This window comes from Mustelus asterias, chromosome 5 (genome assembly GCF_964213995.1).
Source record: "Mustelus asterias chromosome 5, sMusAst1.hap1.1, whole genome shotgun sequence".
Lineage (NCBI taxonomy): Eukaryota > Metazoa > Chordata > Chondrichthyes > Carcharhiniformes > Triakidae > Mustelus > Mustelus asterias.
Window position 1 is genome coordinate 87,987,885 of NC_135805.1, and position 27,293 is coordinate 88,015,177.

The 27,293-nt window shown below is 46.1% G+C and overlaps 1 protein-coding gene across 1 annotated transcript in view; it reads right to left on the reverse strand.

Moving 5' to 3' along the window:
• Positions 1-10,407: 10,407 nt before the first annotated feature.
• Positions 10,408-27,293, reverse strand: part of LOC144493676 (sterile alpha motif domain-containing protein 12-like) — an 82,866-nt gene continuing 65,980 nt past the window's right edge. The window contains exon 5 of the mRNA XM_078212976.1: positions 10,408-15,628. Within this exon, the coding sequence (XP_078069102.1) occupies positions 15,618-15,628 (11 nt within the window). The 3' untranslated portion in view covers positions 10,408-15,617. The remainder of the gene's footprint in view (positions 15,629-27,293) is intronic.

A 27,293-nucleotide genomic window follows, 5' to 3' on the forward strand; every position in this document is an offset into this window, starting at 1 on the left:
ATTCAAATTGCAAAACTTATGATCCAGGCGGACTTCATAAAACATTTGAGTTTCTGACCTGAATTATAACAATATCTTAGCATGGATAGAGGATTGGTTAATAGACAGGAAGCAGAGAGTGGACATAAACTAGGTATTTTCAAGTTTTCAGACTGTGACTATTGGAATGCCACAAGGGTCATTGAATCACAGAATCCCTACAGTGCAGAAGGAGGTCATTCGGCCCATCGAGTCTGCACTGACCACAGTCCCACCCAGGCTCTATTCCAGTAACCCCATATATCTTACCCTGCTAATGCCTCTGACACGAAGGTCAATTTACCATGGCCAATCAACCTAACCTGCATATCTTTGGGCTGTGGGAGGAAACCCTCGCAGACAAGGGGAGAATGTGCAAACTCCACACAGAGTGACCCAAGGCCGGAATTGAACCCGGGTCCCTGGCACTGTGAGGCAGCAGTTCTAACCACTGCGCCACTGTGCCGCCCCTTAGTGCTGGGGACTCAGTTATTTTCAATCTATAGTAATAACTTCGGTGAAGAAACAGAGAGTAATGCATCTAAGTTTGCTGATGATACAAAGCTAGGTGGAATGGTAAGCTGTGGGGAGGACACAGAAAGGCTGCAAAGATATACAGATAGATTAAGTGAGTGGGTAACAAGATGGTAAATGGAGTATAAAGTAGAGAGTGTGATGCACCATCAATCAAGCAAAGACTAGTTTGTATGCAAGAACAAATAGGCTTTTATTAGCAAAAGACTTGGAGCACACCTATGCCGATGAACTGGTCCAGAGACTGAGGCAGGGGGTGGGGAGCAGTCACCTTTATACCTGGACCAGGGGGGAGGAGTCCCGGGCAGGGCCGGCAGGGACGTGTCCAGGCATGTCACACACACAGGCAATAAGCTTAACAATGGTTTACCACATTCACCCCCTGTTTTAAAAAAAGAGTCCGGCGGGGGTGAGGTGGGTGGAACGATATTTACAGAAGTACAAATTTAGTCTCTCTGGGGGCTTGATCTGCCGCTGCGACCACCGTAGTGCCAGTTGTGGTGTTGGTTCCGGTGGCCGCGGTGTTGGTTCAGGCGCCAGGCCTTGTCGCTTGAGTCGTCTGTAGTCCCTTCCGATTGTCAGGTGCGTGGTGGCGGCTCCTGGGGCTCAGGCGTGCTGTATACGGGGGTTGGGGGTGTGGGGTTGTGGGTCTTAGTGGTCCCTGGGGCACCTGCGGGTGCCAGGTCTCGAATAGAGACCGTGTCCTCCCGCCCGTCGAGGTACACCACATAGGCGTATTGGGGGTTGGCGTGGAGGAGTTGGACCCTTTCGATCAGGCGGTCCGACTTATGGGTCCTCACGTGCTTCCGGAGCAGGACAGGGCCTGGGGACGTCAGCCACGACGGTAGTGAGGTCCCCGAGGAGGACTTTCTGGGGAAAACAAACATTCTTTCATGAGGGGTAGCATTGGTAGCTGTGCAAAGGAGTGATCTAATCGAGTGTAGTGCATCAGGGAGGACCTCTTGCCAGCGGGTGACTGGAAGACCTTTAGATCTCAGAGCTAGTAAAATGGCCTTCCAGACTGTCGCGTTCTCCCTCTCTATCTGTCTGTTCCCCCTGGGGTTGTAGCTGGTGGTCCTACTCGAGGCTATGCCTTTGGAGAGCAGGTACTGTCGCAGCTCATCACTCATAAAGGAGGATCCCCGGTTGCTATGGATATAGCTAGGGAAACCGAACAGGGTGAAGAGGCTGTGCAGGGCCCTGACGACCGTGGCCGAGGTCATATCCGGGCAGGGAATAGCGAAGGGGAAACGTGAATATTCGTCAATGACATTGAGGAAGTATATGTTGCGGTCAGAAGAGGGGAGGGGGCACTTGAAGTTGACGCTTAGGCATTCGAAAGGGCAGGTGGCCTTTATGAGGTGTGCTCTGTCTGGTCGATAGAAGTGCGGCTTGCACTCTGTGCAGACCTGGCAGTGTCTGGTTAGACCTGACTTCCTCAATAGAGTAGGGCAGGTTACGGGCTTTAATGAAGTGAAAAAACCTGGTGACCCCCGGGTGGCAGAGGTCGTTGTGGAGAGCCTGCAATTGTTCTATTATCAACACTCTGATCAAGACCTTTGATCCGGACCTTCAGAACACCCTCCGTGCTCTCATCCCACGTACTCCCCGCGTTGGAGATCTCTACTGCCTCCCGAAGATACACAAGGCAAACACACCCGGCCGTCCCATCGTATCGGGCAATGGGACCCTGTGCGAGAACCTCTCCGGCTATGTCGAGGGCATCCTGAAACCCATTGTACAAAGAACCCCCAGCTTTTGTCGCGACACGACGGACTTCCTACAGAAACTCAGCACACATGGAGCAGTTGAACCAGGAGCGCTCCTCGTCACAATGGATGTCTCAGCACTCTACACCAGCATCCCCCATGACGATGGCATTGCTGCAACGGCCTCAGTGCTCAGCGCCAACAACTGCCAGTTTCCAGATGCAATTTTACATCTCATCCGCTTCATCCTGGACCACAATATCTTCACCTTCAACAACCAGTTCTTCATCCAGACACACGGAACAGCCATGGGGACCAAATTTGCACCTCAATATGCCAACATCTTCATGCACAGGTTCGAACAAGACTTCTTCACCGCACGGGACCTTCAACCGATGCTATACACTAGATACATCGATGACATTTTCTTCCTTTGGACTCATGGTGAACAATCACTGAAACAACTCTATGATGACATCAACAAGTTCCATCCCCCCATCAGGCTCACCATAGACTACTCTCCGGAATCGATTGCATTCTTGGACACGCGCATCTCCATTAAGGACGGTCACCTCAGCACCTCACTGTACCGCAAGCCCACGGATAACCTCACGATGCTCCACTTCTCCAGCTTCCACCCTAAACACGTTAAAGAAGCCATCCCCTACGGACAAGCCCTCCGAATACACAGGATCTGCTCGGATGAGGAGGATCGCAACAGACACCTCCAGACGCTGAAAGATGCCCTCATAAGAACAGGATATGGCGCTAGACTCATTGATCAACAGTTCCAACGCGCCACAGCGAAAAACCGCACCGACCTCCTCAGAAGACAAACACGGGACACAGTGGACAGAGTACCCTTCGTTGTCCAGTACTTCCCCGGAGCGGAGAAGCTACGGCATCTCCTCCGGAGCCTTCAACATGTCATTGATGAAGACGAACATCTCGCCAAGGCCATCCCCACACCCCCACTTCTTGCCTTCAAACAACCGCACAACCTCAAACAGACCATTGTCCGCAGCAAACTACCCAGCCTTCAGGAGAACAGTGACCAAGACACCACACAACCCTGCCACAGCAACCTCTGCAAGACGTGCCGGATCATCGACACAGATGCCATCATCTCACGTGAGAACACCATCCACCAGGTACACGGTACATACTCTTGCAACTCGGCCAACGTTGTCTACCTGATACGCTGCAAGAAAGGATGTCCCGAGGCATGGTACATTGGGGAAACTATGCAGACGCTGCGACAACGGATGAATGAACACCGCTCGACAATCACCAGGCAAGACTGTTCTCTTCCTGTTGGGGAGCATTTCAGCGGTCACGGGCATTCGGCCTCTGATATTCGGGTAAGCGTTCTCCAAGGCGGCCTTCGCGACACACGACAGCGCAGAGTCGCTGAGCAGAAACTGATAGCCAAGTTCCGCACACACAAGGACGGCCTCAACCGGGATATTGGGTTTATGTCACACTATTTGTAACTCCCACAGTTGCGTGGACCTGCAGAGTTTCACTGGCTGTCTTGTCTGGAGACAATACACATCTTTTTAGCCTGTCTTGATGCTCTCTCCACTCCCATTGTTTTGTTTCTTAAAGACTGGATTAGTTGTAAGTATTCGCATTCCAACCATTATTCATGTAAATTGAGTCTGTGTCTTTATAAGTTCTGTTTGTGAACAGAATTCCCACTCACCTGAAGAAGGGGCTTAGAGCCTCGAAAGCTTGTGTGGCTTTTGCTACCAAATAAACCTGTTGGACTTTAACCTGGTGTTGTTAAACTTCTTACCATATTCCCTGGGACAGGGCGTCTGGGGGCTCATTGAGCTTCCTGGGCCGGTATAAGATGTCGTAATTGTAGGTGGAAAGCTCGATCCTCCGCCTCAATATTTTATCATTTTTGATCTTGCCCCGCTGTGTTATTAAACATGAATGCAACTGACCGTTGGTCCGTGAGTAGGGCGAATCGTTTATCAGCTAAGTAGTGGCGCCAGTGCCGTACAGCTTCCACTATGGCTTGGGCCTCCTTCTCGACAGAGGAGTGTCGAATTTCAGGGCCTTGGAGGGTTTGTGAGAAGAAGGCCACGGGTCTGCCCGCCTGGTTAAGGGTGGCGGCCAGGGCGAAGTCAGACGCATCGCTCTCCACCTGGAATGGGATGGATTCGTCTACAGCGTGCATCGTGGCCTTCATGATGTCTGCTTTGATGCGGTCGAAGGCCAGGCGGGCCTCTGCCGTCAGGGGAAAAGAGGTGGATTTGATGAGCGGACAGGCTTTATCCGCATCATTGGGGACCCACTGAGCGTAATACATCTCCTCAGTGCTTTTAGGCTGGTGGGGAGGGGGAGTTCCAGGAGGGGACGCATGCAATTGGGATCGGGACCGATGACCCCGTTTTCCACACCACAACCAAGGATGGCGAGGTGGTGTGTGCGGAATACGCACTTCTCCTTATTATAGGTCAGATTTAGGAGTGTGGCGGTGTGGAGGAATTTGTGGAGGTTGGCGTCGTGGTCCTGCTGATCATGGCCGCAGATGGTGACGTTATCCAGGTACGGGAAGGTGGCCCGCAGCCCGTTCTGGTCTACCATTCGGTCCATCTCACGCTGGAAAACCGAGACCCCGTTGGTGACGCCGAAGGGGACCCTACGGAAGTGATAGAGGTGGCCATCTGCCTCGAAGGCAGTATACTGGCGGTCCTCCGGGCGGATAGGGAGCTGGTGGTATGCAGATTTTAAGTCGATGGTGGAGAACACCCGATATTGCGCAATCTGATTAACCATGTCAGATATGCAGGGAAGGGGGTACGCGTCCAGCTGCGTGTAGCGGTTAATGGTCTGACTGTAGTCAATGACCATGCGATGTTTCCCCCCAGTTTTAACAACTACTACTTGGGCTCTCCAGGGGCTGGTACTGGCCTCAATGATCCCCTCCCCTTGGAGCCGTTGCACTTTGGACCTGATAAAAGCCCTGTCTCCAGCACTGTACCGTCTGCTCTTGGTGGCGATGAGCTTGCAATCGGGGATGAGATTTTCAAACAGTGAGGGAGGGGCGACTCTAAGGGTCAAGAGGCCGCAGGTGGTGCGTGGTGGATGATCTAAGAACTGCTGATTGCAAACGGAGAGCGGGGGAAAAGGCCCATTATACTCCATGGTGACGCTCTTAAGGTGACTCAGGAAATCTACCCCCAGGAGTATTGCAGCGCAGAGGTGTGGCAGCACGAGGAGCCTGAAATCTTTGTACACTGTGCCCCGTACAGTCAGGGTCACCACGCAGTACCCGAGGACACCCACCGAGTGGGACTTTGAAGCCATGGAGATAGTTTGCTTCACTGGCAGTACTGAAAGGGCGTAGCGACTCACTGTGTTAGGGTGAATGAAGCTCTCCGTACTCCCACAGTCAAATAAACAGTTCGTAATGCGACCGTTTACCTTGATGTCCATCATGGGCCTGGCGAGTTGGTGAGGCCTGGATTGGTCCAGCGTAATCGAAGTCACCGTTGGATTTTGCGGGTAGTCGCACGCAGCTGACGGCGTCCAAGATGGTGGCCCGCATGGCCCACACGCGGCTGGTGGTGTCCAAGATGGCGGCCCACACGGCTCACACATGGCTGATGGCGTCCAAGATGGCGGCCCGCACGGCTCACACGGCTGATGGCATCCAAGATGGCGGCCCGCACGGCTCACACGTGGCTGGTGGTGTCCAAGATGGCGGCCCGCACGGCTCACACACAGCTGATGGCGTCCAAGATGGCGAGCCGCACGGCTCACACACGGCTACCGGCACCCAAGATGGCAGCCCCCGTGGGTCGCACGCGGCGCTACTGGGCTTGGAGGTCGATTTCGCTCTGCATACCTTCAAGTCATGGCCCTTCTTTCCACATCTGGAGCAGATCGCATCCTTCACCGGGCAGCGTTGTCGGGGGTGCTTCCCCAGGCTGCAGAAGTAGCACTTCGGGCCTCCGGAGATTGCTGCAGCAGTCGGGTCATTGGTGGGACGTGGCGTGGCGTAGGCCTGTGGCCCTCCCGAGTACAGAGGTGGCGGCGGCCGCGGTGTCCATGATGCGCCCCCGTGGTTGGGGGTGTAGGCCTCGAGATTACGGAAGGCAACCTCTAACGAGTCGGCAAGCGCCACAGTCTTTTGTAGGTCCAGCCCCCCCTGTTCCAGCAGTCGTTGTCGGATACAGTTTGACCTGATACCCGTGACATAGGCATCTCTGGTTAAGTCCTCAGTGTTTTGGGCAGCTGTTATGGTCTTGCAGTTGCAGGCTATGCCAAGTGCTCGCAACGCACGCAGGAATTGGTCGCCCGATTCTCCTGGCTGTTGTCGGTGAGTAGCCAGAAGATGTCTGGCGTAGATTACATTAGACTGTTTGTTGTACTGGCCTTTTAAATGTTCGATCGCATCCTTGTAAGTTTCAGCGTCTCTAATCATCGAGAATACTTGATCGCTTACCCGGGCGTGGAGCACGTGTAGTTTGTCGGTTTCGGTCCGGACGACGGAGGAGGAGGTGAGGAAAGTTTTGAAACAGCGCAACCAGTGATCAAAGCTGTTAGAGGCTCCTACGGCTTGAGGATCCAGTTCTAGTTTATCAGGTTTTAGTATCTGCTCCATCCCAAAATTTTTGCTAATAAAATTGATGCACTATCAATCAAGCAAAGACTAGTTTGTATGCAAGAACAAATAGGCTTTTATTGGCAAAAGACTTGGAGCACACCCATGCCAATGAACTGGTCCAGAGACTGAGGCAGGGGTTGGGGAGCAGTCACCTTTATACCTGGACCAGGGGGGGAGGAGTCCCAGACAGGGCCAGCAGGGACGTGTCCAGGCATGTCACACACACACACACAGGCAATAAGCTCACAGTGGTTTACCACAGAGTCTGAAGTAACACTTTGGTTGTAAGAGTAGAAAAGCAGAATATTTTTTAAGGTGTGAAACTTGTAAATGTTGAAGTTCAGTGAGACTTGGGTGTGCTCATGCAAAGAACACAGCAGGGGATTCTCCGGGCCTGATAGCTCCCGGCATAAATCACAACAGCCTGCAGAATCGGGCATCAGGCAAAAAACGGGTTTGGCGCCACATCAAACCCATCACAATGCTCCCAGCCCACCCTGCCAACCCCAATTGGGTTTCCATATCATGTGGGAACCCGATAAATGTTCAGATTGCTTTGTTTACATCCATTTAACAGGCTTGAAGCCCAATTCAATTTCCGCCTATGATTCACCCACCTCCCCACCTCAACATTATTATTTGGATTTCCAAAAGGCGTTTGATAAGGTGCCTCACAAAAGGTTGCTGAAGAAGATTGGGTCACACGGAGTTGGGGGTAGGGTGTTAGCGTGGATTGGGGATTGGCTATCCGACAGGAAGCAGAGAGTCGGAATAAATGGGTGCTTTTCTGGTTGGCAGATGGTAACTAGTGGCGTGCCGCAGGGATCGATACTGGGGCCTCAACTATTTACCATTTATATAGACAATCGGGAGGAGGGGACTGAGTGTAGGGTAACAAAGTTTGCAGACGACACAAAGATAAGTGGAAAAGTGAATCGTGTGGAGGGCGTAGAAGGTCTGCAGAGAGATTTGGACAGGCTGAGTGAGTGGGCGAGGATCTGGCAGATGGAGTATAACGTTGACAAATGTGAGGTTATTCACTTTGGAGGAAATAATAGCAAATTGGATTATTGTCTAAATGGAAAAAAATTACAACATGCTACTGTGCAAAGGGACCTGGGGGTCCTTGTGCATGAGACGCAAAAACCCAGTCTGCAGGTGCAACAGGTGATCAAGAAGGCAAATGGGATGTTGGCCTATATCGCAAGGGGGTTAGAATATAAAAGCAGAGATGTCTTGCTGCATCTGTACAGGGCATTGGTGAGGCTGCAGCTGGAATACTGTGTGCAGTATTGGTCCCCTATTTGCGGAAGGATATATTGGCCTTGGAGGGAGTGCAGAGAAGGTTCACCAGGTTGATACCAGAGATGAGGGGTGTTGATTATGAGGAGAGACTGAGCAGATTGGGTTTGTACTCGTTGGAATTTAGAAGGCTGAGGGGGGATCTTATAGAGACCTATAAGATAATGAAGGGGCTGGATAGGGTAGAGGTGGAGAGATTCTTTCCATTTAGAAAGGAAGTTAGAACTAGAGGGCACAGCCTCAAAATAAAGGGGGGTCAGTTTAGGACAGAGTTGAGGAGGAACTTCTTCTCTCAGAGGGTGGTGAATCTCTGGAATTCTCTGCCCACGGAAGTGTTGGAGGCGACCTCGTTGAATATGTTTAAGTCACGGATAGATGGATTCCTGATCGGTAAGGAAATTAGGGGTTATGGGGATCAGGCGGGTAAGTGGAACTGATCCACTTCAGATCAGTCATGATCTTATTGAATGGCGGGGCAGGCTCGAGGGGCTAGATGGCCTACTCCTGCTCCTATTTCTTATGTTCTTATGTTCTTATCTGCACTGAGCGGGCTTTGGTACAGGTCCACACAATCGTGAACCGAGTGCGTTGGCCCCCAGGAACCAGCACAAACCACTCAGGAAAGGGGGTCCTCCTTCCCCCCCCATATCACACAGGTATAAGGGTGATTCGACCCACCCCTCCCCCCTCAGCCCTCTTCCCCTCCTTTAGACTACCCATCCAGGCCCCCTTCACCCTCAGTTCCACCCACTCAAGGGGAACTCCCACTCTGTGGGGGGACGGGGCTTGAGTGGGAGGTCTGATGGGGAAGGGGGCTGTGGGGAATCTGAGGGGGGGAGTTAGGTCTGGTCACCCTCATGCCTGCATGGGTTTGGGGGGTGGGGGGGGTTACCCATTATTTATGGGTGGAAGAGGGAAAAGCTTCCCTCTTCAGTGAGGGGTTGGTGGTGTTCCCCTGGTCGGAGGGTAGGGGGGGACACCATGTCATTTTTGGAGGGGGGGAGGGTGGAGATCGGGTGCCCTTTAAAAATGGTGCCCCGATCTCTGAACAGTGAGGTCGGCCAGCGGGTTCCCCGAGATGCATAAATTTACATCCATCAGATGGGTGCAGCCCACCTGACAGATGCTGCCAATGCCAATGGGAACCACCCAAGATTTCCTGCTGGCATGGGCACATAGTTCCAAATTGGGAGAATCGCAGCCGTGAAATTTTGCATACAGGCATGCGAGCAACATGGATGGAAAATGGCATGTTGGCCTTTATTACGAGAGGATTGAAGTGCAGGAAATCGAGACAACTTGTTACAATTGTGCAGAGTTTTGGTGACATCACATCTGGAACAGCATGTGCAGTTTTGGTCTCCATATATAAGTAAGGTTATATATGCTTTAGCGTTGGTACAGCAAAAAATCCACTAATTTGGTCCCTGGGATGAGCGGGTTGGCCTATAGTGAAGGGCTTAGCAAAAAGACTTATTCTCTGGGGTTTAGAAGAATGAGCGATGATCCTATTGAAACACAAGATTCTGAAGGAGTTTGAGAGGATAGACGTGGAGAGATTGTTTCCACTGGCCAGGGAATCTTAAGGCTCCGAAAGCTTGTGTGGCTTTTGCTACCAAATAAACCTGTTGGACTTTAACCTGGTGTTGTTAAACTTCTTACTGTGTTTACCCCAGTCCAATGCCGGCATCTCCACATCAGGGAATCTAACACAGGGGCACACTCTCAAGCCAGAGAGAAAGAGGAAATATTACACACCAGGACTCACAAATTAAATCCACAAATTTGGTTGCATTCAAAAACGAGAGAGAGAGAAAAAGATTCTGATTGACCTGGATATTGACCAGAATGGTTCAGTTAATTTTGTTTTTTAAAAAAAACAGCCAAAATCCACATTGGTCTTAGAGGGAGAGCAAATAGCAAATGATTTCCAGCAAACCTGCTCACCACAAACTAAAGATAATCTGTCAATAGAGTTTGGAGGAACACCATGCCTTTCAACTAAAACCTAACAAGATTGCAATTTCATTTATTAGTTACAAACAGTGGCCTGTTTAAATCTAAAAATAAACGCAAATGTTTCCAATCCCGTGCACCACTCGTTCTCTTGGAACCAGTGTACCAGAAGAGCTACAAGATATTCTTGCAATTAACATTTACACACCTGAATGCCAGTAGCCCTGCAGTTATATCCCCCAAACATGAATCATTATTAAGCAGTTTTATAATAAGTCATTTTGTACATGACTTTAACCAAGGGAAATACATGAAACAATAGTCGGTGGACTGAATTACATGCACACATAATTAACAAGAATAACAAGAATAACACCAATAAAGACAAGAGTCGCTGAGCAGAAACTGATAGCCAAGTTCCGCACACATGAGGACGGCCTAAACCGGGATGTTGGATTTATATCACATTATCAGTAACCCCCACAGCTTGCCTCCTGGACTTGCAGAATCTCACTAGCTGTTCTGTCTGGAGACAATACACATCTCTTTAACCTGTGTTTAATGCTCCCTCCACCCACATTGTCTGTACCTTTAAGACCTGGCTGGCTGTAGGGATTCGCATTCTAATCAGTATTCTGTAACTTGATTTTGTGTCTCTGTGCACTGTTTGAGAGTAAATTTCCACTCCATCTGACGAAGGAGCAGCGCTCCGAAAACTTATGGTATTTGCTACCAAATAAACCTGTTGGACTTTAACCTGGTGTTGTGAGACATCTTACTGTGTTCACCCCAGTCCAACGCCGGCATCTCCACATCACCACAGCCACAACCACAGCAGCCTTGCACACTCCCTGTGCATACCAATGTGTCGCTGAACACCATTTGAAAACCATGTTCTACCTTCCTATTAATAAACCCGGAATATTAAATGCATCATTAACTGCTCTCTCCACATTCTCTCTCTGCCACCTTCAATGATCTGTGCACACATACATCCAGGTCTCTCTACTTCTGCACCCCTTTAATAATTATACCCGTTATTTTATATTGTCTCTCCAAGTTCCTCCAACCAAAATGCTTCACCGCACACTTCTCCACATTGAACTTCATCAGCCACTCCACCAACTTGTCTATATCCTTTTGAAGTTCGACATAGTTCTCTTCACGATTTTCAATACTTCCAAATTTATGTCATTTGCCAACTTTGAAATTATCCCCTCCACACCAAGATGTAGATCATTAATATGCATCAGGAGAAGCTCTCAATATCAATCCCTAAGGAACACCACTACAAACCTTCCTCCAGCCTGAAAAATATGCATTGACCAGTATTCTCTGTTTCCTATTGTTCAGCATATTTTGTATCCACATTGCTACTGTCCCTTTTATTCTATAAGCTACAATTTTTTTCACAAGTTTGTTGTGTGGCGCTGTATTGAATGCCTTTGAAAGTCCATGTAAGAACAGTATTAAGTACATTGACCCTTTTTGTTATCTCCTCAAAAAACAAGTTATTTAAGCGTAGTTTCTCCTTTAGAAATCCATGCTGGCTCTTCCTAATCAATCCGGTTTTCCATGTGACTACAAATTTTATCCCAAATAATTGTTTCTGGAAGCTTGCCCACCACTGATGTTAAACCGTCTGGTCTGTAATTGCTGGAGCTATCCTAATAACCTTTTACGAACAAGGGCATAACATTTACAATTCTCCAGTCCTCTGGCACCGCTCCTGTGTCTAGGAAAAACTGGCAAATTAGAGTCATCGCCCTTGCAATTTCCACTCTCACTTCCTTCAATATCTTTGGATGCAACTCATCCAGTCCTGGTGCCTTGTCAACTTTCAGTACTGACAGTCTATTTAACACTTTCTCCTTATCAATATTCAACCTTTCTAGGGACAGAGTTTCCTCATCTGTCACCATGTCCTGGGTAGCATTTACCTCCTTGGTAAAGACAGATGCAAAGTATTCATTTAATACTTCAGCCATGCCTCAAGCCTCCATGTTTTTCCCTTTTAGGTCCCTAATCAGCTCTAGTCCTCCTTTACCACTTTTTAAAAATTCATTCATGGGATATAAGCACCGCTGGCTGGCCAACATTTATTTCCCATCCCTAGTTGCCCTTGAGAAGGTGGTGGTGACCTGCCTTTTTGAAATGTTGAAGTCCATGTGCTGTGGATTGACCCACAATGCAGTCAGGGAGGGAATTCCAGGATTTTGACCCAGCAACAGCGAAGGAACAGCGATATATTGCCAAGTCAGGATGGTGAATGGCTTGGAGGAAAACCTCCAGGTGATGGTTTCCATGTATCTGCTGTCCTTATCCTTCTAGACAGAAGTGCCTGTGGATGACTTTGGGTTTCCCATTTGATTCTCACTCCTATTTGACCACCAAAATCCTGCCCCATGTAATTCTAAATATTACATGCAGCATCTTTTTTTTTTTAAAACTACTTTGGCCATTGATTTGTGTAATTTTACCTAGAGCTTCAGGCAGAAATACAGGAATAATTTTATATAATTAAAAGTGGTTTCTTCCGACACTTGATTTATTTTTAAATCTTTTAACATTCCATCATAATAATGCATGAATAAAGCACAAACAAAAAACACTTAAGAATGGAAATCTCATATTCTACAATGCTTAGTATCATTAAAACTCAAAGAAATGCTCCATTCTTCAGTCGGTCAATTCGCAAAAGAACAGAGGAAACTCAACTTTTCATTCCATCAGTATGCCTGGCCTCCTTTGACAAATGTACATCAGTAGTAGGGGGACATGACTATATTTCCATAATATGGTACAAAGCTGATAAATCTAAACCTTTTGCTGTTCCTTATTTACAAGACAGTTTTATTGATTTCTCCGTTCAGCCAGAGCTATGAATAAATTATGAGGCAGTGACAAACAACTTACATGTGTTGATGAATGAGGAGGGAAGAAACTGGTTTTATATGCAATTCATTTAATCTTACATTGGAAATCTTATGGCAAGTTGGTCATAGTTTTCCGTAAACAATGCACCTCCTTCATCTTTCAGCTGCAAGATCAGCAACCTCTGCAAGTTTTCCTTCTTAAAATAGAGTTGATTAAACTTCTTCCTCAAGCACAAATACAAGTCAAAAAATAGGTTATTTTCTGAAGGTGTAGAAATATACATTTTAATCCTTTTTTTGAATAAAAGTTGTTCAATCACTATGTTCCCCTTTGACTATAGGGGAGGAAATGCATGGGGCTTGGTTCCCACAGAATTTTTTAACCGAGGCAATTGGATGAGTTCATATTTAAAGCCTAGTAATAAACGTGAATGGAGAATCTCATCTATTTTGTTGACTTTTACAGCTAGCTGAAGTAACTGATAACCAAAGGATGAGGGCTATCCAACAGCTTTGTGGAATTAATAACAAGTTGGTTGGCTGGACTGAAATGCATAAATTTTGCCCAGTGAGTGATCCCTGGATTTCTACAAAAGGTTCTTTGCTATGCACATTATTTATCTATTATTTGAAGGTAGGCATGTCTTTTCTGAGGATACGGGGCTTTAGGACATTGATAAATATAGGGGAGAGCAAAAACATGCAACTGGATATTAATGTTGATTAATTAGGTTCCATGACTCAATTTGTCCCAATAAATGTAAGGTGCTGAATATTGTAGAAGAAAAGATCATTTCTCGATTCATGATGAATAAATATTACAGAACAACCTATTAAATCTGCAAAAGAAAAGGATTTAGATATAATTTTTGATATTTTGTACTTTGCTTGATTACCAATGAGACCTCATACAGAATCTTGTACAGAATTTTAGGCAGCCTTTCTTCAAAATGATTCTACCATTCGAGGTGGTTTAGAAAACAGTGCCAAAAATGATTCCTGGATTTAGAATTACAGATAGTCCTCTAGTTTATGATGTTCCAGTTGCAACGAATGGCACTTCCACTGATTTTAAAACAACACCCATTTCAACTTTACAATGTCGGTTTCAACTTTACCACAGCACGACAGCACATTCATATATGTGCACTGATATTCTGTGTCACCCATCTATATAACTGGACATGTTGAGTTATCTTCATTAGATTGGAAATGAGCATTTAATTCAGTTCAATTTTTTAAAATTGCATTTATACGCTTATGTTATGTTTAATAAGTCCTCAGACTCACTTAGCTCAAGGTTAAACAGGCAACTGACAGTGATCAATGACTTCATAATATTCCCCACACTAACCTGTACTAAGGAGTACAGACATTAACAGTCACCTCAGTGGACATTAATGTTGAAGGGCAAGAGCTGAGAGCATTTAACACCATGAGTAATTTCTGGCCTTGGTTCAGGAATCAATCCCCAATTTTTACCATTATTCCTGTGGGAAAATTGATTCCGACTAACGATGTTTCGACTCACAATCTAGTTTTCAGGAACCAATTGTGTTATAGGTTTGAGGACTGCCTGCATACTTTATAAAGAATAGGTCAGTCGAGTGGGAAAATACATCCCGAATCCCACAGCAACATGGTGCGCTTGCACCATTTTAACATATTAACTAACATATTCACATTTTTAACTTTTGTCCATTACTTGGGCTGGATTTTACGTGTCTCTGACCATGAGTTTGAGGGTGGTGGAGCAAGTAAATCCACCAGGTGGCCTTCCTGCCTTGTATCTGCCACCTCTGATGTATCTGAAATTTTATGGGGTCACCTGCCTGCTCTTGGCCCTACTGAGGCCTTAATTGGCCAACTAATGGCCACTTAAGTGTGTCATTTTGCCGCCGCCTGTGTTTAGTTGCACAGGCTGGTTGTTGGGCTCTTTGGGCCCACTGGCGGCACCCCTGCCATTATATCCCTTAATCCTCCCCTCTATGCTCTTGAGCCCAGACCCCCATTCCCCTTGGCAATGTCCACCTTCCCAGATTTGCCTGGGCTCCACAGTTTGGCAGGACTACCTGTAGTCTCAGCAGTAGCCATGGCCACTGGCTGGCGCTGCTGGCACTAAAGAACTGCCATCCAATCTGATTGGTTTACAACTCTTTAAAGCAGGACTTCTTGCTGGGAAACAAGTGTGAGTCTCATCTTCAGTCAATTAATGTTGGTCTTAGCATTGGATGGACTCCCTGTCCAACCTTTTAAGCCAGGGCATTGGAGACCGTGATACCCCTTACAATCCAGGCTTTTGTGACGGTAGTCAAATAAAAAGTTTTGCCTTGAGCTAGATTGAAATAAAAACTGAAAACCTCAGTGAAGGCTGAACATATTAATAAATCAGATTGTGAAGTTAGGAAAAAAACTGCATTTGTCATTTCATTGTCCTGTGATCACCTCAAAGTGCGAATGAATTAATTTGCTTTGTAGTCAATCTGGCAGATAGTTTGTAGACAAAAATGTCCCACAGACAGCAAATGTGATGAATTAAATTTTTATGTTAAAATCCAGGGAGGAAAGTTGGCCAGGGCACTCTCAGGCATGGGGTCTTTAAGGTCCATCTGAAAAGACAAACAGATGTAGTTTAAAATTTCATGTAAACTTACAAAGCAATGGTCCCTGTATTGAAATTGCTAGATTAGGAATGCAAGGCCTGAAACATAAACAGTGACTGTAATATATAATACATTCTGGCAGAAATAACCTACCAAAATCTTTGTGTACAGTAAAATCAAGTATATATTTTATGAGTATGCCATCATGAAATATGGATGCATTTACTTTAGTGGTTTAGTGAAGCATTATGGATATAAATTCCTATCTCATTAAAAGTTTCAATGAAAAACACAACTAAATCTGGAGCAATGAACACTACTTTATCAGATTGCAAATAGTGTAAAGGGTTAGCCGAGTGTTAACTGTGAGCAAATTTATAGGGTGGGATCTTGAGCCCACATTCGCCATCCACAGGAATGTGGGTCGGGGCTCAAGATCTGCTGAAACTAGAAAATCACCTATCTCGCTGATAAGGTCATGATCTCAAATTTTCATCGCCCCCTCACCGCTGATATAATGAGGCTCACGCCCATAATAGCCATGAGTTTGATTTACATTCATTTTAATATATTACCATATAATTAAAGACTCCTCCACCAGACATTGAGCCACTGCTGTATTTTCAAACCATGCTACAATGAGACATGAACCTGCCGTGGGGATCCCCCAGGGTGTAAAGGTATTACCCCTGGGGGAGAGGGACATGACCAGACAGTGCTCTGGCACTGTCCACCAGCACAAGTTGGTACTGCCAGGTTGGCATGGTGCCAACCTGTGTTGGGGACAGTACCAGGGGAGGACCCCAGTGGGAGCCTCCTGGCGGAGTGGGGTGGGTTCATTTATATGTGATGGTAGATAGGAATGGGTGTGGGAGCTGGGGATGTTGGTGATAGCCATTTGGGAAAGGGCTGGTGCCGGCGATGGCTGTGTGGGTGGGGGGAAGAAATGCTAGCTTCGATCAGAGGGGTGGAGGAGTAATGGGGGCGGGGCGGAGAAATATTGGCTCCGATTGGGGATGGGGGAGAAATACCAGCTCCGATTTTAATTTTAATTTTAATTTTAATTTTAACTTGACTAATATTGACTGGAATTGTTATAGCTCTAGCTCGTTAGAGGGGTCAGTTTTTGTTCAAAGCGTGCAGGAAGGTTTTTTGACTCAGTATGTAGACAGGCCAACTAGAGGTGAGGCTATATTGGATCTGGTGCTGGGAAATGAGCCAGACCAGGTGCTAGACTTGGAAGTTGGTGTGCATTTTGGTGATAGTGACCACAATTCGGTTACGTTCACCTTAGTGATGGAAAGGGATAGGCATGAACCTCGGGCCAGTGGTTTTAGCTGGGGGAAGGGTAATTATGAGGCTATTAGGAGAGAATTAGGAAACATAGGTTGGACTAGGAGATTACAGGGACTGGGAACGTCCGACATGTGGAGTTTTTTCAAGGAGCAGCTACTGCGAGTCTGTGATAGGTATGTCCCTGTCAGGCAAGGAGGAATTGGTAGGGCTAGGGAACCGTGGTGCACCAAAAAAGTTTCTTTGTTGGTTAAAAAGAAAAAGGAGGCTTATGTTCGGATGAGACGTGAGCACTCGGGTAGTGCACTAGAAAGCTTTAGATTGGCTAAGAGGGAGTTGAAGAGCGAGCTTAGAAGGGCTAAAAGGGGACATGAGAAGACTTTGGCGGATAGGGTTAAAGAGAATCCTAAGGCGTTCTATAGGTATGTCAAGAACAGAAGGTTGGTTAGGGCAAGTTTAGGGCCAGTTATAGATGGCAGAGGGAAGTTATGTGTGGAACCGGAGGAGATTGGTGAAGCATTGAACCAATATTTCTCTTCGGTGTTCACGCAAGGGGACATGAATATAGCTGAGGAGGACACTGGGTTGCAAGGGAGTAGAATAGACAGTATTACAGTTGATAAGGAGGATGTGCAGGATATTCTGGAGGGTCTGAAAATAGATAAATCCCCTGGTCCGGATGGGATTTATCCAAGGATTCTCTGGGAGGCAAGAGAAGTGATTGCAGAGCCTCTGGCTCTGATCTTCAGGTCGTCGTTGGCCTCTGGTATAGTACCAGAAGATTGGAGGTTAGCGAATGTTGTCCCATTGTTTAAGAAGGGGAACAGAGACTTCCCCGGGAATTATAGACCGGTGAGTCTCACTTCTGTTGTCGGCAAGATGTTGGAAAAAATTATAAGGGATAGGATTTATAGTTATTTGGAGAGTAATGAATTGATAGGTGATAGTCAGCATGGTTTTGTGGCAGGTAGGTCGTGCCTTACTAACCTTATTGAGTTTTTTGAGAAAGTGACCAAGGAGGTGGATGGGGGCAAGGCAGTGGACGTGGTATATATGGATTTTAGTAAGGCGTTTGATAAGGTTCACCATGGTAGGCTTCTGCAGAAAATGCAGATGTATGGGATTGGGGGTGATCTAGGAAATTGGATCAGGAATTGGCTAGCGGATAGGAAACAGAGGGTGGTGGTTGATAGTAAATATTCATCATGGAGTGCGGTTACAAGTGGTGTACCTCAGGGATCTGTTTTGGGGCCACTGCTGTTTGTAATATTTATTAATGATCTGGATGAGGGTATAGTTGGGTGGATTAGCAAATTTGCTGATGACACCAAAGTCGGTGGTGTGGTAGACAGTGAGGAAGGGTGTCGTAGTTTGCAGGAAGACTTAGACAGGTTGCAAAGTTGGGCCGAGAGGTGGCGGATGGAGTTTAATGCGGAGAAGTGTGAGGTAATTCACTTTGGTAGGAATAACAGATGTGTTGAGTATAGGGCTAACGGGAGGACTTTGAATAGTGTGGAGGAGCAGAGGGATCTAGGTGTATGTGTGCATAGATCCCTGAAAGTTGGGAATCAAGTAGATAAGGTTGTTAAGAAGGCATATGGTGTCTTGGCGTTTATTGGTAGGGGGATTGAATTTAGGAGTCGTAGCGTTATGTTGCAACTGTACACAACTCTGGTGCGGCCGCACTTGGAGTACTGTGTGCAGTTCTGGTCCCCACATTACAGGAAGGATGTGGAGGCTTTGGAGAGGGTGCAGAGGAGGTTTACCAGGATGTTGCCTGGTATGGAGGGGAGATCCTATGAGGAGAGGCTGAGGGATTTGGGATTGTTTTCGCTGGAAAGGCGGCGGCTAAGAGGGGATCTTATTGAAACATATAAGATGATTAGAGGTTTAGATAGGGTGGATAGTGATAGCCTTTTTCCTCTGATGGAGAAATCCAGCACGAGGGGGCATGGCTTTAAATTGAGGGGGGGTAGTTATAGAACCGATGTCAGGGGTAGGTTCTTTACCCAGAGGGTGGTGAGGGATTGGAATGCCTTGCCAGCATCAGTAGTAAATGCGCCTAGTTTGGGGGCGTTTAAGAGATCCGTAGATAGGTTCATGGACGAAAAGAAATTGGTTTAGGTTGGAGGGTCACAGTTTTTTTTTTAACTGGTCGGTGCAACATCGTGGGCCGAAGGGCCTGTTCTGCGCTGTAATCTTCTATGTTCTATGTTCTATGATTGGGGGTATGGGGGAAATGCCGGCTCTGATTAGGGTTGTGGGGGGGTGGGGGGCGGGAAACAAAGCCTCTGAAACCTCTGTGGTGGGACAGGGTGGAAGAGGTTACTTGCTGCTTTGATCCGGGTGCCCTTTAATCATGATGCCCCAATCTCTGTGCAGTTGTGCTTTGCCAGTGTGTTGAGGCCCCACCCCTCTACATGACAGTGTGAAACACACCAAACTTTTTTTATGACAGAGTGGGGTAAGATCTGGATGGAAACACATTGTTTTACTTGCCGGAACCAACGTCTCACAGTTTTTTGGTAAAATTACCCCCATAGAAACCACTAATGGAGATAAAATTACTGAACATTGCAAAATGCAGGTGTTAATCCAGAAGATCCAACAAAGATTTGTTAAGTGTATGTCTTGTTTGATGACAGAATGGAGATTTTTGAAGTGACTGAATGGGCAGATTTAAAAAATGCAATAGAGATGGTGGATGGAATTCTCCCAAAAAAGTTCTAAGTGTCAAATTCGCGGGAAAACTGAAGTAATTCATGCTGGTCTTTTGAGTGGGAGTTCACACCAGAATCTCCCACACTCTGTGCAATACAGAGGCCACCAACGTGAATATCATTTGATTTCAGGGGGCGGGGTCTATTCCTATCCAGGAGGTTGAAAAACCAGCTGAACTCTACACATGCACAGTGACTCCGGATTGTCAGCCTCCCCATTTGCTGGCCAGCCTGGGAGCCCCGCAGTGCTGACCCCCCAACCCCTCCACGGCCGATCATGGACCCCCTGACCATTCCCGGGCCAGCCTCCCCCCCCCCCCCCCCCCACCCCCCATCCCGGATGGCCCCGATCTCCAGTACCCCCCCACCCACAGAGCCAATACCCCTCACGCTGGCAGGTGGGCAGTGCCAAGGTGCCCCCTGGGCATGGGTGCTTTGCCCCATGGGCAGTACTGGTGGCATAGGCTGGCACTGCCAATGTGCCTATGCCCAGGGGGCACCACCCCACCACCCAATCCCCTGGGGTGCCCTGGTTGCTCCCCCCTTCACTCCAGCAGTGTCAGGCGGCTAGTTCCCCGAACGTAGGGAGCTAGTCTGAACCCCGCTGGAGTGAATTACTCCTGGTGGGGTGGGGGATGCTAGTGGGCCCAGAGAATTCAGGCCCGGGCCCATTAATCACATTAAAATAAGTGGTAAAGTAATTACCTGGTGTCCCCGTGGGTTTCCAGCGCAAATCAGACAGTACCAGGAATCCGGCGCTGGGAGATAAGCACGCGGCGGGAACACATTCACGAATCCCACACATGCCTGGACGCGAGATTCTCCCACCACACCACGCTAGAAAATTAGCGGGGCAGGGTGGGAGATTCGCCCCCTGGTACATTTGCTTGTTTATGTATATATCAAATGTCTTGCAACATTTTTTTTTACATTAAAGTGCTTTGTAAAGACAAAACACAAAACTTGGTAGGCTCTTCTTATGGCTTATCTACCAGCACTCATATTTTTGGAAAATTGTGTTCAGTATATGTACCACTAGATCTCGTTGTTCATTCACACTTTCATTTTCTTTCCATTGAAAGTGTGCTCCAGTTTGTTGTATTCTGATCTCCCACATCTCCTCCTTGACTTGCATCTGCCATATGCCTGCCAATTCAGCTAATCACAGAATCGGCCATTCGGCCCATCAAGTTGCACTGACTCTCTGAATGTGCATTCTACCTAGTCCTACTCCTCTGTCTTATTCCTGTAATCTTTCACATTATTTCTTTTCAGATAGTAATCCAATTTCCTTTTGAGTACCTCAATCAAACCTACCCACACTGCTGCCTCACAGTGCCAGGGAACTGGGTTTAATTCCCAGCTTGGGTCACTGTCTGTGTGGAGTCTGCACATTCTCCCGTGTCTGCATGGGCCTCCTCCAGGTACTCTGGTTTCCTTCCACAGCCCGAAACATGTACCGATTAAGTGCATTAGCCATGCTAAATTCTCCCTCAGTTTATCTGATCAGGCGCCGGAATGTGGCGGCTAGGGAATTTTCACAGTAACTTCATTACAGTGTTAATGTCAGCCTACTTGTGACACTGATAAATAAATTTTAACTTTAAACTCTACAACATTCTCAGGAATTTCATTCCAGACTCCAACCATCCTTTGGGTGAAAACACTTTTCCTCATCACTTTTACTCCTTTTGCCAACTATTTTCAATATGTTTTCCAAAAATATTTTGCAGTTTAAAGTTCTTTTCTAAAAAATTGTCAGCATATTCTGACATCATATTACTGAGTATGGGAGTTTGCTGTGTGCTAATTGGTTCCCAGGAGGTCTTGTGGCACAGTGGTAGTGTCCCTCTCTCTGAGCCAAAAATTCCGGATTCAATTCCTACTCTAAGACTTGAAGGCCAATAAAAGTGTGTTCATAACATGGTCAAACATGTTAAGAGTGAACCTGCAAATCCTTCCAACACACCGATGGCTAGTGGCAAGAGCAAGAAACTCCTAGTCAGCCATGCTTGATGTGGAATGGTGCACCTCCAGGAATTATTAACTATGGGAACAGATGAAAGCATGCTTTAGTGCACCGCTAGGTGCAGGAAGAGAATTGGAATTGGCTCCCACATTTTCTACATTACAACAGAGATTACACTTTCGAAGTACTTCAATGACTGTAAAGTGCTTTCAGATGTCTGGTGGTTTCGAAAAGCACTATATCAATGCAAGTCCTTCTTTTCCCCCAGTTTTACCAGAATTTCTGAACAATCTTTCAGCTTTGGTGTTGTACCAAAGATGAGTGAACTTGAGCTGCACCATCTCCATATCTAAAACCTATGCAGGAAAGCTTTATTTCCAATAATCTGCCCAGTTATATTTTGTAATTTGCAACTGAGCCTGCATTCAATGCAAAAAGTGGCAGGCCAGCTCAGCCTGGAATTTGTTAACAAAATATCTGAAGTTGTAACCAGGATTGTGTGCAACTTCCATGCTCTATTTTTGTCATTTCACACATGATTATAAATAAAATTCTAAGTGCTGATGGCATGCACGTGAAATGTGCACATTTAAGCTGCAGGGGAAATTTGTTATTGGTGAAACCCGCCATCAGCTGACAATGCAGCATCAATGGGCTTGCTACTAAAGAACCTCCTGTGTAACAGGGAGGCTTTGCATCACAGCCAGAGCATTAGTGTTGGAGAGTGTTATATTCATGGTAGAACAACTTCAGATGATTAGCTCTACCCCACCTCAACCCCTTTGTTTTCATTTTATTTAAGTTTTTATTAAATTTCTCAATTTTATCTCTCTCCCACCCATTCCACTACTCCACCCCTCCCCCCACCCCCCACACACACACACACACACACACATCTTCATCTATCACAGCTTACCCTCTGATTTCAGCTTCTCTGTCATTTGGTCATTCACACCTTTTATTCTCTCTGTGGACAGCCATTAGCAGCCTTTCCCCTTGTTTCTGTGGCTATGACTCATCTTTCATTCCCTCACCCTGCAGAATAAATATCTCCCACTTTCTATGCCTTTCAGCTTTGACAAAGGGTCATCTGGATTCGAAACGTCAGCTCTTTTTTCTCCTTACAAATGCTGCCAGACCTGCTGAGATTTTCCAGCATTTTTTCTTTTGAGTGCTTTATTCATCCCTGTTTAATCCTAAGACTCTATCAGACCCAATACTTGACCATTGAACCATACTAACCATACAGTTCAGCAATGCCTCCCTGCAGGTTCTGCTCCAGGATGTCAGGGAAGGACAGCAGGTGATCTTTCCTGCAGATGGCATCAGAAGGCCCTCCTGCTAGACCGAGGTGGTCTGAAGGGAGGTTGCAGAGGAGGTGAGCAACTGTGGGATGATAAATTGAAACTGGGTCCAGTGCAGGAAACAGGTCAATCTATTCCACTCCACAAGGGAATTACCAGTGTTGCATCTTCAAAAGGTGTCACTTGCATGGTCATCAATAATGTGCATGTGTAAGTGAGCTGCTATGTCAGAAAGGTGAATGTGAGATTATTCGGAATCCATGTGGCATTTGAGGACAAAACTTGTGGAAATATGCCTTTTGTATGCACTTTGAAGCAATATGTAAATGTCAGGCGAGTATGTGATGAGGATGCATGCAGAGAAGGGAGTTCAGAGCCATTTGTTACATGTCAATAACTTTGTACTTTTCCAAAAGGACAAGTAGACCCACAATTCCCAGGAGTGGAGTGGACAGGAGGAGCTTCTGGCATCAGACTACTCACAGCAGCCGAGGAAGAGGCAAGGGAGATCATTGATGAGAAGGGAGCATAATTGGTTGTAGATGGCGAGGCTGGACTAGCTAGATATAATAAAGACAGGCAATAATTCTGTTGTTGGGTATGGAGGAGTCCATTTACTCCATGTGTTCTGCCATGTCTCAGGTGTTTGAGTGTATGGCTTTATCCATAGATAGGATGGCAATTGCCATGTAGTGCTACATAGTATGAAGTGTTAATGTTAAATATGTAATTATAACATCAACATCATCAGTGAAGTAAAATCACAGGGCAGCAGAGCATGGAGAGAGGTAATTCTATTAAGGGTCTCGTGCTGTATGTGGTTGGTATAACGTTCAATAAGAAGGTAAAAGTTATGGATTTCTATGCTTCTGGGATTAGTAGGTTTCTCTTCTTTTCAGAATACAAAAAAGATTATGATCAATAAGACAAGTTTCCCTCTGGGATTTAGTTTGCTCAGCAAATAAATCTGTTGTGGTCATAACAAGATGCGTTATTATTGTGTGAACCTTGTATAAAACAGGCTGTCCCCGGCATCCCTAAGATACAAACAATGTGAGTGGAGAGAGCATCAAGACAGGCTAAAAAGATGTGTATTGTCTCCAGACAGGACAGCCAGTGAAACTCTGCAGGTCCAGGCAGGCTGTGGGGATTACAAATAGTGTGACATGAACCCAATATCCCGGTTGAGGCCGTCCTCGTGTGTGCGGAACTTGGCTATCAGTTTCTGCTCAGCGACTCTGCGCCGTCATGTGTCGTGAAGGCCGCCTTGGAGAACTCCGTTCTCGCTGAGCAGAAACTGATAGCCAAGTTCCGCACACATGAGGACGGCCTCAACCGGGATGTTAGGTTCATGTCACACTATTTGTAACCCCCACAGCCTGCCTGGACCTGCAGAGTTTCACTGGCTGTCTTGTCTGGAGACAATACACATCTTTTTAGCCTGTCTTGATGCTCTCTCCACTCACGTTGTTTGTATCTTAAAGACTTGATTAGCTGTAAGTATTCGCATTCCAACCATTATTCATGTAAATTGAGTCTGTGTCTTTATATGCCCTGTTTGTGAACAGAATTCCCACTCACCTGAAGAAGGGGCTTGGAGCTCCGAAAGCTTGTGTAGCTTTTGCCACCAAATAAACCTGTTGGACCTTAACCTGGTGTTGTTAAACTTCTTACTAGGATGACTACATCCAGGGTGCTGGGCCCTTTCTTTCACCCAAATACCACCCTCCACCACAACTCCCTGCACCTGAACACCAACCTTTCACCACTTTTATGCCACAGAGACAATGCTTACCTTAGTCACAACTGTACAAAGCCACAAAGTCACATACCACCTTTAAATGATCATGAACTGAATGCCACAAAAGTATTGTGCACCAGTAACTTCATCTTAAGGATAGGACTTCATTAAAAACTGTTTCACATTAATGAATATTCATGGCATGTTACAATATGAGCCAGTCACAGGTCAGCATCAAAATATGAAATCAGTCACTGATGTACTGAGTCTGCAAGCTACTGTTGATTTTGGAGGTCCAGGTAAGACCCTTGTGTGACTTTGTATTGGGTGGAGGCAGAGTTGCCACTTTGGTGTCACTTGATTTCATTTGAAGCTTGTGATTCAAGCGTGCAGGTAATTTATTGCTTCAACAAACATGAGTTAAAAATGTTCAGTGAGAGGTGGCAGTGAGTCTGGTGTGATGAAGGAAAAAAACCGATCATTTTAGAAACTAAATGAGAGGATTTAAAGAGTTTTGAGGCTGGAAAATGAGCAGTTAATATTGAGAGCATTTGGGTTTCACTGCTGCAGTTCAAGGTTCAGGGAAAATAGCAACATTAAAGATTTATTATTTACATTGTACCTTCTCCCAGCTTATCAGGAAACAGTGTGGTGAGGATAAGCCAATAATCAGGGAATTCTGGCATACCAACTGTATCCTCAAAGGTATTGACAATATTACTGATTTACAGAATCAAGTTACATCATGTCTGAACGTGGCAACAACCTCAGAGGGTTTCACGAAGTTGTCCCCAAAGTTTAGCAGCAGATCATCACCTTGGCGAAGGAAGCTTTGCTTTAAAGAGGTGGAGAAATCTGGTGTGGTGGAATTGCTCAAGCCCCAAGAGAAAAAATTGTCAAATGGGGATTTAATGCAACGAGAAAAACAAGAAGAAGAAGAAAAGTCCACGATTGAAGAAACACCAGCCCCTCCAATGTTCACAACAAAATGGTTGTCATGAGCTTTTTAACTTTTCGAATAAGCAATGTAAATCTTCACCGAGTTTGATCCAGAGAACACAGCACCAAAGTGATCAATGATGGCAGTAACTGCTACAAGGAGATCTACTAACAGAAGAAACAAGAGCTGTTCAACAGTCTTTGGATAAATTTTTCAAGGTTGTTGACGATATTGCTCCTTTGTCCCAATAACTCCACCAGGACTTGAATGCTCAGAATCATAGAATCCCTACAATGCAAAAAGAGGCCATTCGGTCCATTGAGTCTGCACTGACAACAATCCCATCCAGGTGCTTTCCCCATATATTTACCCTGCTAATCCTCTGATAGTCACCCAAGGTTGGAATTGAACCCAGGTCCCTGGCACTATGAGGCAGCAGTGTTAACTACTGTGCCATCTAATCAACTGACTTAAATTCAAAACCAAAATCACTCTGGATTCAGTCTTTAAGCTTCTCTATGCAGAAGCTGCTTGTATGTGCACTCACTCAGAAAGCATATTTGAAAATGGGTCTTTCACTAAATACCCGAAAAATAAATCCTCTTCCAACTAGTGCATACCTTGTGAAATTCTTCATCGCTTCCAACGTGTCAGTTCAGCCTTTGGCTGACTAGAGACAAAGGCATTTGAAGACCACGGTCTCAAATCTGAGCCTAAAAGTCATGGTTTACGAGGCAGCAGTAATTCCCACACTCTGAATTATGCTTCAGAGACTTGGACGGCCTAAAGCTGACAGTTCAAAACACTGGGGAAGTACAGAAGATCCTCCAAAATCTGTGGCAAGAAAGGTATTCCAACAGAAACATCCTCTTCCAAGCCAACAAGCTCTGATATTAAGGCAATAATCACTCAAAGACAGCTTCACTAAAAAGCTTTAGGGATGTCCTCAAATCAGCACTGATGAGGTCAAACATCCCTGCCAACTCAAGGGAGTCCTGGCTTATGACTGACCAAACTATAGAGTGCTCATTCAGAAAGGTACCAAGCACATTGAAATACTTTGTCAGGGCAGATAGAGGTGAAGTTGAGGTATCGAAAAGAGTGTACCAACATCCAAACAATTCACCTATCAAACCCTCTAAGCAGCACTTGTCCCCAGTGTGACAGAGTCTACAGTTCAAGCATTGGACTCATCAACCATCTTAGAAACAGAGTGGAAGCAAATCCCCAAGAGACTGCCCAAGAAGAAAGAGAAACTGATGGGTGTTGTCTAATTTAAATTTATATGCTTTTTATTTAATATTTAGTTATTTATATTACTTTACAAGTTATTTCATTTTAGAACATTCAGTACTGCACAAGTGCTACACTTTGTTTATCCCGACAGGAAATGTCCAAAAGAACCTCACTCCAGCTTATACATTGATTCTTATTTGAACGTCTGATTCATTTAAATTTGATTCACTTGAAGTTGCCTTCACCCAACCCTCTTGGTTTTCCTGTCAACGTGTGCCCCTCACCAACCCCCCAATGATCCCATATACCCTCCATGCCAACTCAATGCCAACACAATGCCCAAACAACTCCCAAGATTCCTCATACCCTCTATGCTAATTTTATAGCCATTCGCCCAACATCCACCATGGGCAGATCACAGAAGCCATGTGGAGATGAAATAAAACAAACTTCTAAAAATCTAACACA